At 37.8% G+C, this 17,408-nt stretch overlaps 1 protein-coding gene across 4 annotated transcripts in view; it reads right to left on the reverse strand.

Moving 5' to 3' along the window:
• Positions 1 to 5,590: 5,590 nt before the first annotated feature.
• Positions 5,591 to 17,408, reverse strand: part of DGKH (diacylglycerol kinase eta) — a 174,186-nt gene continuing 162,368 nt past the window's right edge. For 3 of the 4 annotated variants that reach the window (XM_056328534.1, XM_056328535.1, XM_056328536.1), the window contains one exon: positions 5,591 to 16,611. In XM_056328534.1, the coding sequence (XP_056184509.1) occupies positions 16,522 to 16,611 (90 nt within the window). In that variant the 3' untranslated portion in view covers positions 5,591 to 16,521. The remainder of the gene's footprint in view (positions 16,612 to 17,408) is intronic. The other variant, XR_008820174.1, reaches the window with a different exon arrangement.

The following is a 17,408-nucleotide window of genomic DNA, read 5'->3' on the forward strand; positions in this document are numbered from 1 at the left end:
GACTGGATGATCTTTAAGGTCCCTTTGAACTCAAACCATTCTGTGATTCTATGATTGTTTAGACACAGGAGCAAGTCAGTAAATGAAAACTACCTGTGTGCAGGCTTTTGCTGTACCTTAATTTAAACTTCCTTCATAGCAGTGTAGTTGAATTACTTCATACTTGCTGTGACAGATGCAATTACCACAGCTTAGCTGATCTGTATCGTATCCTATGACATGATCATGAGTATGAGCCATTGAAGACTGTATTTTCAACTCAAGAGCCACAGCAGCTATTAGGGATTAAATCTGTATACTGAAACAATATCATCTGTGTTTTCAGAAATGCATTTCCTCATCCTCATACTCCATCCAGTAAAATGAAACTGGAACACCTCTGTAAAATGATAATCATGTGCTTCAAGGTGTTGGATGCCCTTGAAGGCACTGAGTGCCAAAGCAGAATGAAAGATAAGGGATGCAGCTGCCCTGCAAAGTGTGGTGTTATCAACAGGTTTTTTGCTCCAGGTTTATTTTTGACTATCAGAAGGGAAGGACAGGAGAAAAAGATGCAATTCAGAAAAAGGAACTGCATTTTGGCTGAGGCATTGAATGTCTTCTGGGAAAGTCCTCCTAACAGCTGTAATTTGTGTATCTCTAAAAGAAAATTACTTCTATTCTAGGCCGGTAAAAAGACTCAATACAAAAAAACGCACCTCAACTTATTATAAAGGTCTTGAACCACTAAATAAATAAATAAATAAATAAATAAATAAATAATAATAATAAATCCATTAATATTGAAAGCAAACCAAGCTTTGGTGAAATAGTAAGGGACTGTAAAAAGAAATTGCAACAGCATCATTATACACACACCTTATGCTCAGTGATGCTTTAGATGCCAGAATCACCCAGTGCCCAAAAATAAGATGCAGCAGAATTCTAGCATGGCACGGACCCTAACATTCTCGTTTTTCTCTATGTAATATGGGAGGTGGGAACGTGACAGCAGCAACAAGTGAGTCTGGCAGCCAGAATGGGAATATGAACAGGCTGGTAAAATGTCATGTAACATCTTTCCAGCACTGGGCTTCCTCCCAGGCAAACTCGTTACCAACCCGAAGGCAGCCTAATGGTCAGGCTCCCACAAGTTGCAAAGCAAGTAGGTCTACAGAGGGTAGGAGTCCTCTTTAAATGAAGGGAAAATATTTTTTATTTCCACTTCCCCAGGGATTAGTCTGGATATCAGAAGCATTCAAACTGGTATTAGATTAACAGATGTAAAAGAACCACAAGGATTTATGTTCCAAGCTTTTCTCCATTTAATCCAGCCAGGGAAAAAGTCTGTAATAAAATCCCAGATTGACCGCCATCTGAAGCAAATATAGGACATTGAATCTCACTTTCAAAATATATACAATTTGAGAGGGAATTTATGTTGAAAAAATAAGTCTTGACCTATTGTTGATCCTGCTGGCAAATGGTATGGGTTAATAATTTAACTTCTATTTAAAAACTAGCACTTCATCAAACTTTAATTGGTCTTAGTCAGCCATTAGCTATGGTTCTCTTATTGACTGAGAAATAAATGGTGATGGATTGTCCTGACATAATTAATTGTTATTGTATTTTTCAGGAATTTAGGCTCATTTACCCAGGCTACTCTTTCCACAATGTTCAGAAAATTTAATTAATATTCCTATCAATATTTTAAATAGGCTCAAGATTCTGAGAATTACATAGTAATCGTTTTCATGGCTGAGTGGCCACAGGGAGATGAAATTATATTGAAAAGTTTAATACTGAGGACATTTGATACCTTCCTAAGAAAAGTCTGGGAAGGTTTTATGCTTAAACTAAAATTTATGCTGTTCATTTCTTGATGCTGTGGTGGAGTGGGGCTGGCACAGGTATTGTCTACACAATCTCTCCCTGTGTAGCTTTCTAACTCCTTTATACACTTTTTAAGGAACATATTTGATTTTTATTTGTAGAGAAACTCATTCAATTATTTTCTTCTGATGAGCTAAGTAAGAGAAAAAATGAGAGATATGACTACGACTGGCATCTGGGAAAATAATTTTAGATTTCAGCTGGATTTTATGAGGCAATTGGTGCTGTCTCACGCTCTTCCACCTCTTGATCTCGAGCATCTCTCCTGTACCAACACTTCCAGGGGTTTATGGCGTACGGGTTACCTGAGGGAGGGTGCACAAAACATGGTGGGGTGGACGGTGGAGGCCCAGAAGAGAGGAAGCGAGAGAGGCCGAATGACAAACCAGAATCACATAAAGCTCACCTCCTTAGAAAGTCAGCACTTTAAAAACTTGTGTAACACAGAATTTTATTCAAGTGCTTGGGTTTTAATTTTAGGAAAGGGTTGCCTACACAACCCCTGACCAGGGCACCCTCCTCCAAACCATCACGCTGGCTAACACGGAGTCAGCCCCAGAACCCACCCACTCCCCTCAGTTTCGTGGAAGCCGGCAAAGGAGAAAGGATGACCCGAAACCATTAGCTACCAAGATTTTTGTGCAGGTATTCTGAGGTAACTTGTGAATCTACTAAGCTTAAAAAAGTGGCTTATCCTCACTCTAAAGAAAACTTGTTTTAGATGCAGCTCCATTGCCTCTTCAACCACTCTTGGATTTTCTTTTTAATTCATCTGAAAATAGCACCCTAATGTTTCTGATTGACCAAATTCATGCTTGTAAGCAAAGTTAGCTGGAAAGTAAGTTATCAAGTGTAAATCAGAAGCACATACTCCTGTAGTGTTTACAGGCTCCTGCATGGACACCTGCTGACTTGACCTTCAGAGAACTGACAGCTTCCACAGTAGGTCAGAGAAGCTGTGTCCACGAAGCCTCAGCAAAGCAGTGCTCCCTCGAGTGAGGGAAAACACGCCATTCGTTGCATAGTTATGCTATTAGCAGATTATTATTACCAGGGACAGTGCATTAGAGGTTCAGAGGTATTACATGCCTGATTTTTAATTAATGAACTGATTTACTCAGAGGATAGCGTGACTGCCAGGAGAAGGTATATCTGCTGTTACACTGATGTTGCTAGGCAGCAGACAGATTTTTTTTTGGAATGAAATTGAAGAAAGGAAATTGCACTTGGCAAAATATAATTGGGAAATGAGGGTAGGCACCCGAGAAGGGCTGAAAGCTTTGAGACATGGGAGAGGCAAGTAACAGCTAAAGGGCAGAGTGGAGGAATGAGTTCAGAGGGGCAAGTGCAGCCACAGCTGTGCGCTGCTGTCACCGAAAGGAAATGGAAACTAAAGCCCAAGCAGAAATCCTGCTGCCTCTATGAAGCATCTGCCACGTCCCAGGATGTCCCATTTCATCACCGTGACATCTATCCATCTCTCCCTCTATAAAAAGACAGATGCGCTTCCGTGTAGATCCCCTTGGTTCTCAGCTAAATGAGGACTTGGGTCAGCTGCTGCGCTCACTCATCCGTTGTGCATTCAGCAAGGACAGAAGCTATTGTGCCCACCTTGTCTGTTGTCATGCTCACAGTACAAATTCCATCCATGACATCTTTGTGCCATTAGATGGCTGAGGACAATCAAGGCCATGGTTGCACTGGCACAGGCTATTTCATTTCTGAAAAGTATACTTATAAATATGACCAGAAGCACATTAATGTAATTAAAAAATAGCCTGCAATAACTCCAGTTGAAGTGGTACATACTAGTTAAGTACACAACCAACTCGGGCTAATGCCATACTCCCACACATGCTTCCAGGACAGACAGATTTTAATCTATTCACAAACTTTCAGTGGCCTGAATTGCATAATTTTAAAACCATTTTCCTTCCCACTTTTTCCTATGCTCACTGTTCTAATTCTCTAATATCCTAACATTCTAATGTTAATGTGAAAAGAACTGCTTATACTGCCACCAGTTTCATTTTTGCCCTTGTAGTTTGTCACTCCATCCCAACTAAACCTCTTTAAATAATTTGCTGCTACATTTTGTGTTTTAGACAAGACATCTATACAGCCCTTTTTCATAAACTGTCCCAGCAATAACTCCATTAGATTTGGTTCTATGGATTTGCCTTAGGACATCTAATTTAAACTCTTTCCTGTCTACCATCTTCTTGTATGTAGATTTTTATGAATTTAGTCATGGGAATTAAAAGTTTGCACAATTTCAGTCTTTATCATAAACTATTCAGTGTCACTGGCATGAACAGATTGATTATATTCTACAAGTACCAAAATATATATTGAGGTGTGAAGTTCACCCATTTACCAAATTCTTCTTAGAATTATTAAAAACTTCCCTAAGTGCATCTCCCAAGTTAAGGCTTGTAATGCAACCACTTTCTTCACATTCTGACTTTATTCACACAAATCTAACATACAGACAAGATGAAGTATGGGAAGCTGATCTTATTGTTAAGTCTTAACGGCTAGAAGCAATTCTGGAGAGTTCATAGCATCCATACACCATCACACCCAGTTTCCTCACATACCAGAGTATCATCCCCAGTGGTATCCCTTACTTTATATCATTACCTATTTCTCCTAATACAGTCTCATTTATGCCACAGCTTTGATTACTAAACCCAGCCATTTTGGTTTCATTAAAGAAATTGAATGCACATGCAACACCCCCAAACTTAAAGTACAGGCTTCAGTCCTAAAAGATTTGTAAGCACCTGGAATTAACTGTGTGTTAAAACTGCCAGGGCTGACCTTTAAGCATTCTGGGTTATCCGTGAAAGTGACTCTCCCACCTACGATTACTTCATGACATTACAATCCCAACACAATGACTGCCTTCATCAACCACATAATTATTGCCCACATCAACTGACTTCAGTTCCTATAAAATATCTTTTTCCTTCTGTGTAAACTGTTGATAATAGTCACTTTCACACCGTGTCTTAAGTACCAGCCTAGTAGCTCGCTGACCTACAACACGATAGTTGGTGATTACCTGCAGAACTGCCCTCTGTCTTCAGGTCCTGGCATGGAACCAACTGAAGTAAGTGTTTATCTGGGTTGGTGCTAGAGAGGTTCAGTATATGCTACTAAGGAAAAATGTATTTGTTTTACTGCCACTTACCGTGGAAAAATGGGCACTACTGTATATTGTTTTAACAACTGTTGTTACTATGGATGCAAATGTAAATCTATTTTTACATTTAATATGCCATATGCCAGCAAGATCTAGTGGAAGATCCCTGCAAATGTAAACACCTACATGCACAGGGACCTACTTATAAGTTACATGTGGGCTTGCACATAGCCATATAAAGTATGTTTAAAAGCTGTATTCGAAGCCTGTAATATAAAACAACTTTCAGGCAGTGTGTGGCAGACTGAATGGAAATGGTACTTGATAGTCACTCATCCAAATTTTATTAAGTTTAACATACAGAGTTTTCTTTTAAATTACAAAGGCTTACACTGTGCCAAGGGCTTGCCATTGCATTGATTTCAATGGGGAATTTTGGTTTGGATTTGATGACATTGGTAGCAGCCCACATTTTGAGTGGACAACATCTAAAATTCAGTGTCATGACATTCAAGAATTTCCATTGACTTCCAGACATGGAAAAAAAATTCAAGGACTTAAGGAAGGTACATTGAATGCATTCTGTTTATTTGAGAAGGAAGATCTCATACGAGTGCCCAATATGAAGGCATCTCTTATCATGTACAATAAAATCAACCATTGCTTCCAGCAGAATACAAAAATACACATCTCAGTGACTTCCATACAATAATAAATATGTAATCATGCATCCAACAATAAAAAGGCACGGAAAACTGGTCACTTAGTAGTCATAAAAATTACTAACTATATTAACAAAGCCACCCAAATTATCTGTACAAGGAAATGTAACAATATATTCCAAAGGTGAAAACACATAAAACATCTTTAAAATAGTATATGCAATAAATACCTCAATTGTTTTTTTTATATATTAAAAATAAAACTGTGCCATTGTAAACAGTATGTAAACAAACAAAATTCACTGTTCCTTACCATTATTACAAGTAAATAAAGCCAAAGTTACACCCCTGCTCTGTTAGATATACTTCATTGGCAAGTTTTGTCAGGCAGTTTAAAGTTTTACCCTTTTCTGCAGCAAACAGAGCCCGCCATGTGTGTAATTGTAAGTACTAGAGCAACCGCTAAGCTTCAAAACTGACTACCCAGAATGTCGCAGGTCATCGAATAGTCAGAACTGAAACTAGGAAAAGCAATTTTTGCAGTGTAACGGACAAAAGTCATTTATTTATACTACATGTAATAGTGTCAGTAAAACTTAGCCGCTTATATACCAGTGCTTTCCTATAGGTCTCAAGGGGGCTGTACAAAGGTGGTAAGCATCCTTACTCCCACAGGCGGAGAAAGTGAGGCACACAAAGGTTAAAGTGAGTTGCCCCCAGTCTTGCACCAGCTCCACGGCAGGAAACTAAAGGCAGAATCCAGACCTCCAGCCACTCCCCCCTCATCTCCTCACATACCCTCTACTCGTCAGGGCCTTTCAGACAACTAATGGTATATCCTGAACTCCAGTACTGATTAGAATTACAGAAAGATAACGAACGTGCAAAAGGGAAGTTGTCCGCCCACTTGGGCACCCGCCTGCTCTCACTAATAACCACGGAGGTTTGCCACCAGCAGCAGCCGTAGTGCAACAGGAGCTTTTTCCCCCCAAACCTGTAATTGGATCCAGCAGAATGGTGAGCCCAGGCACGGTCCTGTGGATCCTCCACGAGCCTACTGGTTGCCTCAACTGTTTATTCTTTTGAGGTCTGTTTCTATAGCCAACAAAGTCCTGGAAAGTTCAACCAAGGTGCATACTTCCTTCCTGATTAGCAAGGGGAGAAGTAGGAATCTGAATATGATTCTTTCTAAAGCAAAATTATAGGAAAAGATTCCTGGGAGTGGTGGGCATTTGCACAGGTGTCTTTAGAAAAAGCCTGAATGGGGGAATTCAGCTGGCTTGCTATTTCTTCAGCTTTTGATAACATTGGCATAACTACTCATTTTACAAATCCTACTGTATCCCTGGGAGGACTATCTACAATGAATACAAACTTACCTGTTCCAGACACATATATTTCAAAGTGCATGATATCTCTTGTTAAAGATGGTATTTTTAGCCTTAGATGAAGAAATTAAGATGTATCTATTTAGCAGTTTCACAGCCTTATGTCTTTTTACAGGAAGAATACACTTAGAGCATACACAATTAAAAGATACCCTGGAAAGGGATTTAGGAAGCGCTGCATTACAGTATTTTTCCTCCCTGGTGCTATTAAAGAACTGATCCTTCTGTCTCTTAACAAGCGATTTCTCTAAGGTCAAGCAGTTGTCTGATTTGCCTTACCACTAAGTATTTTCATAATTTTATTCATCCATGCATTCTACAGACTGGCTCTGAAGATACATACCTCCATGTCTTGATGAGAAGTCTAAAGCCATATAATATATAACTTTTTTTTTCCTCCGATAAGGTACTTTTGGATGAGGTACTTCAAGTGTCTCATTCTAGATCTGCAGAGCCAGGTGAGCAGTATGAAATCAGCAGGTATACAAAATAGGAGGGCCTACTTTTTATTCATCAGAAAATACTTCTTCATTTTCACCTGCCACACTGCATGCCCTCTTTGGGGCAGAGGTAAGATAGGTGGTTTGTTTTTAGAAGATTCTGTATTAAATCTTACAAAAGTTATTTTAGAAGGTATTTTCTTAGACATATCCAAGGACCAGATCAATGAAAAATTCTGTACATTCTCTAAGGCATATATTCCCACCTGTGTTGGAGTTCGCAGGCTCTGTAGAAAAATCCAAATAGCAACTGCAGATTTCACATTGGGAAAAAATAAATACATCTCACTCATTAAAAAAAAAAAAAAATCACAGTAGGAAAATAGCCAGTAAACAATAGATTCAGCGGGGTTTAATCTTGGCCCCAGTGAGATCAGTGGGAGTTTTGCCAAGGATTTCAACAAAGCCAAAATTTCACCCAGAATCATATACAATTCTTTAGCTGACAACAATCATAAACATCCTGCCACTCCATTGTATAAGTTAAATATTAATAAGCATCTGTAAACATCCTGCAATTCATCTGATATAAAAAATATTATAATAAAAACAATGCAGCATCTCAAGCATTGTATAGTTTTAAGTTTTTTTGGCTCTACACACAAGTTGGCATTCTGGGCAAAACCAGGGTATGTATATACATATATATGTACAGGTGTGCACGCACATATAGACTACAAACTAGATACTACATCTCTACAAACATGCACACGCAACTACTGGCAAGAGAACAACATTCATAGGTATGGCATTTAAAAGGCTACCATTGATCAATCTGAGGATAACTTTTATGTGAGGAGCAATTTCTACCTACCTAAATCCTCTGTAGGCTTACACATAAATGCTAAAACTGAAATACATGGTAGCAATCTCCCAGGGGGACTAAAATGCCATTTAAAGGTAAGCACATGCCTAAGTCCCAACAGATCTATATGTTTGCAAAGACGATGAATTTTCCTGTGGTGTGAGCAGGACCAAGGGGAAATGAAGGGCAGAAACTACTGAGCGTGCCGTAGTTTTTACCTAAATCAGTACAAATCACGTCAGATGTTTTCATTTTCTATTGAACATGTTTTTCAATTCAGTGGAAATTGTGTGTTTCACCTTTTTGCTGCAAAATGCTATTCAGACCTAAATATAAAGAGTTATTCAGAAAACTAGACAGTGTCACATCTCTGCAACACTTTTATGTGCATTTTAAGCACCCACTCATGCAAGTAAGTGGATGTTACTACAGAATGAACTAACAGCTGTACTTGACTGGAGTACTAGTTTAAGTGACAAGCCTAGCTAATGAGAGAAACCATCCACGTTGGGCTGGGATCCTCTCAGGACTTTTAAAATACTTTTAGATGAAATTAAATGCTTTTTTAAATGCCAGAACATACACTACAAATACATTCATGCAATTCCATAGCCCTCAGGATTTAAGAAATATCTACTCTGAACGTACAGTTACGACAGTAGAAGTTTTGTTATCACTGGTATATTTGTCATCACTGTGAATTAAGAGAGGAAGCTGCTAGTATTAAATGTCATTAAATGATTTGTGTGTGATGACAGCAATGCAGAAGGACCAGATCTCAGGTGCAGAGATCAGGCCCTCTTCACCTCACAAGCTCCCCAGCAGCTTGTACTCTTCATGCACAGATCCCATCTATCGCACATCTCATCTTCTGCTGTGAATGTCGTCTTGCCCTCTGATGATCCCCTCAACATACAATCTTCAACAAACTAAATTACTAGGTAACTGGCAGCTCTAGGGAGGTCCCGTGTTTCAGCTCTTTTAGGATTCAAAGGACATGATGTAAGAGGTGGCTAATGAAATGAATTATTTCAGGGCAGTTCATAAGCTGTGCTCCTTGAGGGGAAAAATAATAATTTTTGCTATAGGTGGACGAGACTCCATTTTTCCAAGTGCACGTTTTAAGGAGAGAAATCCAGGGCAGAAAGTACAGACACCACAAATGACAGATGCCCATAGAAAATCCTCTGAAATCTGTCTAAGCGGTTGTTGTGGTTTAACTCCAGCTGGCAACTAAGCACCATGCAGCCGCTTGCTCACCCCCCGTCCATACGCCTATTGCAATATAGAAAGTTGGCATCTTGTGAGAGAACAGTGCACTAGAAACCTTCACGGTGAGTATCTGCATGTCTGTGTGCTCATTGTAAACCTTCACAAACTGTCCAAGTAGACAATCATATATTCTTAAAATTCTGATTAAGAGCCCCCCAGGCCCTACTTGTCAGCACACGTGCTCTCCCTCCCTGAAAAGCCAGACCAAGCAGCTCTGGACAGCTTTCCTCAGCCTCCCCATTCACATAATAACTGACTGTAACTGCAGAGAGAATTAGTCCCAAGCAGAGCTTACTTCAACCAATGCAGGGAGAAAGACAGTTTTATCTGTAACTCTTTCCCTGTTAATGACATTGTCAGGTTACTAAATAAATTAAAAAGTTTTCTATCCAATTAATACTTTAGATTAATCAAGGTAGGATTTAAAATGCTAATTCACTTTAAACATTCATAGTAGAGATTTGGGGTACTTGCCAGGATTTTATTTTTGGCTTTTCACACTGTTTCCAACAAACTAACCAATTTTACTTTTAGTTCATTTCTTCTTGGTTTCATCTTCCAGTTCACATGCTCTCATATAACATAGCTATACCTATATTCAACACAGCTTCCTAAAAAAATTGTTTCATATGAAGTTGTGGGGCTTTTTTGCAAATTCATTCTACTTTAAACTCTGCACTGTATTGCTTTTACCTTCAGTATCTTTCCAATCCTAACACTAATCTTTCAATCATACTACAAATATATTTTTCCAAAGCGACTGTTCCATAGAATAAAATACAGATTACTCACTTACATACTTGTTCTACTAATAGCTACCATAATTTCTGGTATTTTCAGAAGTCTTAGACAGCTGTGGAGTTAGCCAAAACACATCTCTATTAAAGGACATTCCATTAGCTATTGCTAATTGTTAGTGGTATAGCAAGCTAAATACAGCTCTCAGCGGGGATTGCAAGAGTATTTTAGTCCACTATGGCTATGCCAGACTGGAGCCTGAAGGCCGGGTCAGTCTAGGTCTCCTGGAGCATCATACAGCTTTCTCCTAGCCTACCTGTCCAGCTCTTCTGAACAGAAGAGGGGGGGCAGACGTCAAGGGTCTCATCTTGTCAAGCATCTGGGAAGTCATCCAGACACAGGAGCTGGGAAGCAGCGTGAGAACATCAGCAGAGGCTTGAACCTGTGTGTTAAACATAAGTTATGCACCAGCTTCTTCTGCCCTCACTAATATAAGCAACAGGTTGTATGAAGTCAAAATCCCAAAGAACTTTATATAGAAAGTGTTTCTGTCAACTGGGAGACAAGGTCTTCAATTATTTAAAATAAATGTTTATAATCCTACCATGTACATATATGAATTTTCTGTTGACTGCTCTGAAGGTGGAGGTTGTTTAACCACTATAGCTAAATTCATGACAATTTGTCCAGGAATACTCTCAGGTCTGTATTTGCCAGCATTTTGCTAGTTTGCCGAAGTGTTAACAGTGCTGCTATTTTATTATTTACAGATGATGAGGGGGTGACATTTTAAGTTGAATTCTACAGTCTGAAAAAAACCAAAACCTTTCCGAAATGATTTTTTTTTTTTTTTCAGTTAAAACATTGAGGGTTATCACTATTAAGCCTACAGAAGTTGCTATGAATTTTGGTATTAGCTCCAACTGGCTACAGGAATAGTCTCCTGGAAGTCTCCAGACTGCTTTCAAATGGAATATAACTGCTGAGAAACAGACTGGGCTTCTGTACAGCAGAAATGTGCATTTCAAGTACGTAAGCTAACCCTTAACAGAGCTATTAAACCTAATGCAACAGTAGTAGAAAAGAACTAGAAAATGTTTTCTTTTTGTAAAAAAGATCACGTTCCACACTGTATTCTATATATAAATACAGGAATTTATACAACCAGTAAAGATCTTCTATTGGTAATTACCAAATGATGCTTTATCAATCCCGCTGACACTACCATTCATCTCTGAAGAGGGAGCAGAGATATTTTAAGTCCTGTCCAAACTCCTCAGCTTCCTCAGGTCATGCTCCTTTTACTTAAGACAGCAATACAGTCATGTACAGTTCCTACATACATTAAATCTTCGCAGTTAGAATAAGCAGCATCAAACCTTGATGATATGAAAATCATACCAAAACCACACAATCTATGAAAACAGAATAAAAAAAAAATAGTAGAGCTCATGGTATAAATGTGCTACTCAGGACACTGCAGTGGAGAGGTACTTATGTTACTGGGGTGAAAAAATTATGTTATTAGTCATATAATTTTATATGGCTCTCACACAAGTGACAAGATGATTTCCTGACTGTAAGCTAAATACTTTGCTCCAGCTCAGTTATCCTCAATGATATACATCACTTGTGACTTTACCTTTCACAAAGACTTTTTGCACTGCTGATCATTAGTTACCAGAGCTGTCAAACTTACATGCAAGAACTCAATACTTAGGGGCACAGAGAGAGCAATGGAGAAACAGGAGTAAACATTAGTAGTCCAATCATTAATAAGAAGCATCAAGCAAAATGGAATCACTGTGGGGGGTTTTGTCTTACATGTCCATTGTAGAATTATCTATGGACAATACATAGTTTTACATGTATTTCTAAAGTAGGACTATGGAACATTCTCTCATATTTGCTTTATGTATTCATTTTCCATTACATGTGAAAAAGGCCTCCTGCCAGTTTTCCCAAAAAGGAAGACTAGACGCATTGAAAAACACTGATAATTTTACCCTTGATCTGCTCATTATCAAGGCATTATGAAATTTTCATTAAGTGAATTAGCATCACTGAGTTCAATGAAAAAGTCAGAATTGGCAGGTTATCCATATCTCTATAAAGATCGTAGGAAAATATGAAAGGAACCATTACAAAAAAAATCAATTCCTTTTGTTTGAATTACAGCTATACAACATTGCAGTACAAATTTCTTTGGGCAGGGATGGAGAGTGAAAGATTATTTCTATTTATTATTTACAGGACCAAGCATGTTTACTCCAGCCTCTAAGCAAGAAATACTGGATTGAAATAACCTGGGAGGGTTTTTGATTACATGCTTTCCTTTTACTGTTCTTCCACGTGTAAAATATTATTTTTTTTTTGAAAGAGATATTCACGAAAAAAATAGTGGTTATGGGGAAATACATAAAAATGTATCATAAAGAAAATTTGCAATTGCCATCGTATAAAAATATTCATTTTTGAACAAGTTTTTTCTTTATAGTATTCTAAAAAAACCCCAACACCTACAACCATGATTTTGCCTGATATCATTCTGTTTCTAAGAAGGCGGCATTAGGCATTAAAGGCAATACTTGCATGACTGGAATCAGAGGTTGCTACAGCAATTGAATACAATGAACTGGAAAAATCCTATTAGAAAATGACAAAACAGAAACATGCACTTGGCAATTTGCTGCCATTTTAAAATATGCATTTCTCCTCTTCTCCTTTCTGAGGTGTAGGGCATTTCATCTATATGAATACCAACCACTAAAAAAAAAAAAAGCCTATCACTTTGTATTCCTTTCAAATTTTAAGGTATGCTGGGTCACTACAGAAATTAAGTTTATTCGACTAGAGGAATAAAAAAATCATCCAGTGAACTTTGTATAGTGATTTTTTGTCTTGATGAATCTAGCATGTTGAATAGGCCTCCACAAGATCTATTGGGATAACTTGCTTTCTAAAAAACTAAGTACTGTCAGGGGATGTGTTTACCTTATTTTTGTTGAAATATTGGGATATATGCTTTGAAACACTTTAAACATCAGGATAAAATTATAAAGAATTAAGTTCATTAAAAATGTAGCTATGTGTGTCCTTAGTTCTAGGAACTGGGACTTTTACAGCAGTAAGGAAAAAACCCAATACTTGGAAATTACAATAATCATGAGATAGTAACAATGTGTTCAAAAGTCTTTTTTTTAGAAAAGCCTCATCACTAAACACAGTTATGACCCATGACCTCGGCAGAGAAACCCTGTAAAATAGTTAGAGCCTCCTTGTCAGATGCATTTAGATTTCATAGCCAACACTCGTCTAAGGCATAAAGTTGCATAAAATTTGCTCTTCTGGGCATCTAATAAATACAGCATAAATGATGCTTATAATTTTTTTTTCCTACTTGCACGTTTAAAAAAACCCTTCTGCTTAGGACAATCAATATTAAATTCTTTGGTGGTCATCTAAAAAAAATGAACTATACAAAGACAATTCATCAGTTGTCCTATACTGAGGTAATTTGAGGAGTGCCATAAGAAAGTAGCATTACAAACAATATTTGCCCATTTTCCCTGCCTAAAAGCAGCTCCCATTTTTTTAATATACTCAGCGTAGACTCTACAGTGATCTGAAGAGATCCTGTTCCATAGCCCATCTTAACGTTGCGTATAGCAAGGCTGAAAGTTGTAAAGAGAGTGTATCCTACAGTCAGGAAAGCAAAGAAAGTTCTTCAATGTATTATGTCTTTGAATCAACCAGGAAGATTAACTATGCCATCTACCGTAACATTTGTATTTTAGAATGCTGCCACACATTAAAATAGAACGTAGCTTACAGAGAAACAAAGAGAAAAAGAAATACAACTTGCGAAGACTTGACAGATGCCATCTGAACATCATTAAAGGGGTGAATGTCAAGTACATTAATAAATATTTATAATCTACCACTGTTTGCCTAACTTTCCATTGTTTCCATATGCTTTTCATAAAACAGCATGAAAATCATGTCACTTGGCAAAGGGATTTTGGTTTGGTTTTTATGGAAAACCTAATGGAACATAGCCTTTTACTTTTGTTCGTTTACCAGAACAATCAGTTATGTCCACAGAGCTCCCAGAATGGTGCCTGTTGAGCCTACAGCAGCAAGAGCACATAGTACTATAAGTGGATATAAATGAGGCCTGGTTTGCTCCTTTTGATTTTTTTTTTTTTTTTTTTCAGTAGAGCAATGAGGGGAATAGATTTTACTTTCCAGGGGACAATACCCATCTATTTTCCAAGGGACGATGCCCATCATACTCATGAGAACGGGAGGGCAAAACCAGGATGTAGTACTTGACATTGGCCCCTTTGAATGGGGAAAATAAGCTTTGGGAAGAAGAAATGAAACCTTACTCTGATGCTTACAAGGAAAACATAAATATATATCAAGATACTCTTTAACCAGTCAGAAATGTCAAAGCTACTTAATTAAGTAAAAGTCAAGTGTTCCTCATGCCGCAATGACACGTTAGGAACAGGAAGGAGACAGCAATCCTGTGCAAGTTTTCTGTGGTACAATATAATTTCATCTCAAACATTTAAGTAGGTTTTTTTTTTAGCTATATGCAAGTTATTTTTCTACTAGATTAATATTTTTTGTGAAAAATTAACCAGGAAAATCAATTATGAAGCTATGTTTCATTTAAGTAAATTGTAAATAACCTTATAAACTCTGGTCTAATGCAATTTCTAAACAAAGATGGTTTTCATTTTTTAACCTGTTTACACTCATGGATTACTACCTTGCATGTGATTCATCTTTGCATGCATAGTGGAAAACCTTAGAGCTTGTATTTTATATTTTATGATCTACCAATGTAGGAGTGCTGACAAGAAACAAGTTGATGCCTTTGTAAAGAAATGCATACAGAGACTTTTTAAATTAACAATTAATTAGCAATGAGTAAAAGCTTACCCCACAAAAATCAAATTAGCTGCTACATTTTAGAACTCTTATGTATGATAAATAAATGAATTTTCCTATAAAAAATTTCCATTAATCTTTCAATCTGCCTTTTGAACAACAGAATAAATAAAATCATTAGTGCCTAGAAGTTCAAATATGCTACAGATGTGTAAGATAACTGAATGACTACATCAAAATGCACCATGAGAAAATTCTTTATCATTTTCCATGCAGGAAGCCAACTGATATTTTTGTGAGGTACCAGTCTTTCAAGAATACTCATAAGTTAGTTACCTGATATACCTTCTGTACATGGTATATTTTAAAATCTAACTGTACACTGTTTCAATCATATATAATGCATATAATCTGCTGAATATGGCACAAATGCTAAGTTTCCACACCCACACATCCTTTGCTGTAGAACACATTTTAGGCATAACACAACACTGAAGAATAGAAAAGTGCCTGAAACTGAAAATAAAAAAAGACACTCAAGTAGTAATAGATTAAACCTCATTCAAACTGATATAAAAGTTGTTCAAGTGTTTAGAGTATCAGATGTGTCATGCAACAGAACAACAGATAATTCAGGCAGGCATACCATGCATTACAGTTTGCATTCATGGTATCGCAAGGTATCTCTCCCCCCTTCTGTGTGGCCAGCAAGTGCTGGGTACCTGTGGCACTGCTAGGCTCATGTGTTGAAGCTCCAAAACCTCTCGGTCTCCTGCACAGAAGGTTTTACGGAGCTACGCCTCGGAAGGATAACCAGACAACCTCGTGCTGTACAATGGTATCTTGCTGCAGCATAAGAAGAGGCATACTAAGCTGCATGTAAGCAAAGCAATCATTTCTTGATTATATTTTCCAGTGAGCGCAGTTCACCATAAACCAATCGATTTATCAAAATGTGCTTATCCAAACTGGCCAAGTTGGCACACCAAGAAAATGTCTTCGCAAAACATACCACTTGTTCCTTTTTTTTTTTTTTTTTTTTTTTTTTTTTGGCACAAATCCTTTCATACTATCACAGCAAGCTCTTCACCACACAAGAATTCAGATACTAGCCTGTACAAACACCAGTGCTTATTTTTCCATAGAGTAAACTATAAAGACAGCTAAGTGCCTGCAACAGCTTTGCTTCTCCAGCAACTTTCCTTTCTCTCTAGGGAGAGCACCAGCATAATTACACTTCGGACAAAGGAGCGTTCTTGCCGACCTCCTTAATTCCCTGGAGAATTCGCTTCATATGACCCACTTTCGTTATCCCCAGGTCCTACAGAAATTTAAAAAGAGAGAGAGAGAGAGAGAGAGGGGGAGAAGTTTATTTACAAAAAGGAAAAAAACACCCACCATTGATTATGATCTAGCCATGCAACAGATGTCTAGAAATATGCTCACTGCAATCAACATTAACCAGAAAAGATTCTGTGGTACTAGCAAGTGTTGCCTAACAAAAAAAAAAAATTGCTTAGAGCGTACAACGAATCCCTCTCTGTCTTACAGACAGAAAATTACTTACCTGCAATAATGGCAATCCAAGGCACTGCAATATCTGTCAAAACTATCTTTTGCTTGACTTCTAAGTACAAAAACCTTTAACAATGTCTGGCAAAAAAAGAACAATCTCCCCCTCCTCTCTAATACAGCAATTAAATGCTTGGTAGGATGTGACGGATCAGAGCTTCTGTCCAGCAATGTCACTTGATCTGAGGCCCTATGAAGTCTGTTATAATCAACACACACACATATCCCCAGTTTCTCAAGGGAAAGTGGATGTAATGGCTACAGGCATGTAGGACAACTTCCCTTTAGAGAGCAATAGAAAAGGTAAGCATTGGTTTTTCATTCCAAAAAGGTTATGTCTCCTAACATGGATCTTCCTGATTAGAGAGCTGGAAGAAAAATTCTGAGACATGACAGTCACATCCCAAAGGAAAATGTAAAAAGCACAAGCATAAATCTCCTTGTAGCCACCACTAAAGCAATCACATCAGTTGGAATGTTTCTAATATTGGTTTCTGAGACCCATCTCCATGTAAGTGACAACAGACAAGAATTTTTTGCAGCAAA

Source organism: Falco biarmicus, chromosome 2 (genome assembly GCF_023638135.1).
Source record: "Falco biarmicus isolate bFalBia1 chromosome 2, bFalBia1.pri, whole genome shotgun sequence".
In the NCBI taxonomy this organism is placed as follows: domain Eukaryota; kingdom Metazoa; phylum Chordata; class Aves; order Falconiformes; family Falconidae; genus Falco; species Falco biarmicus.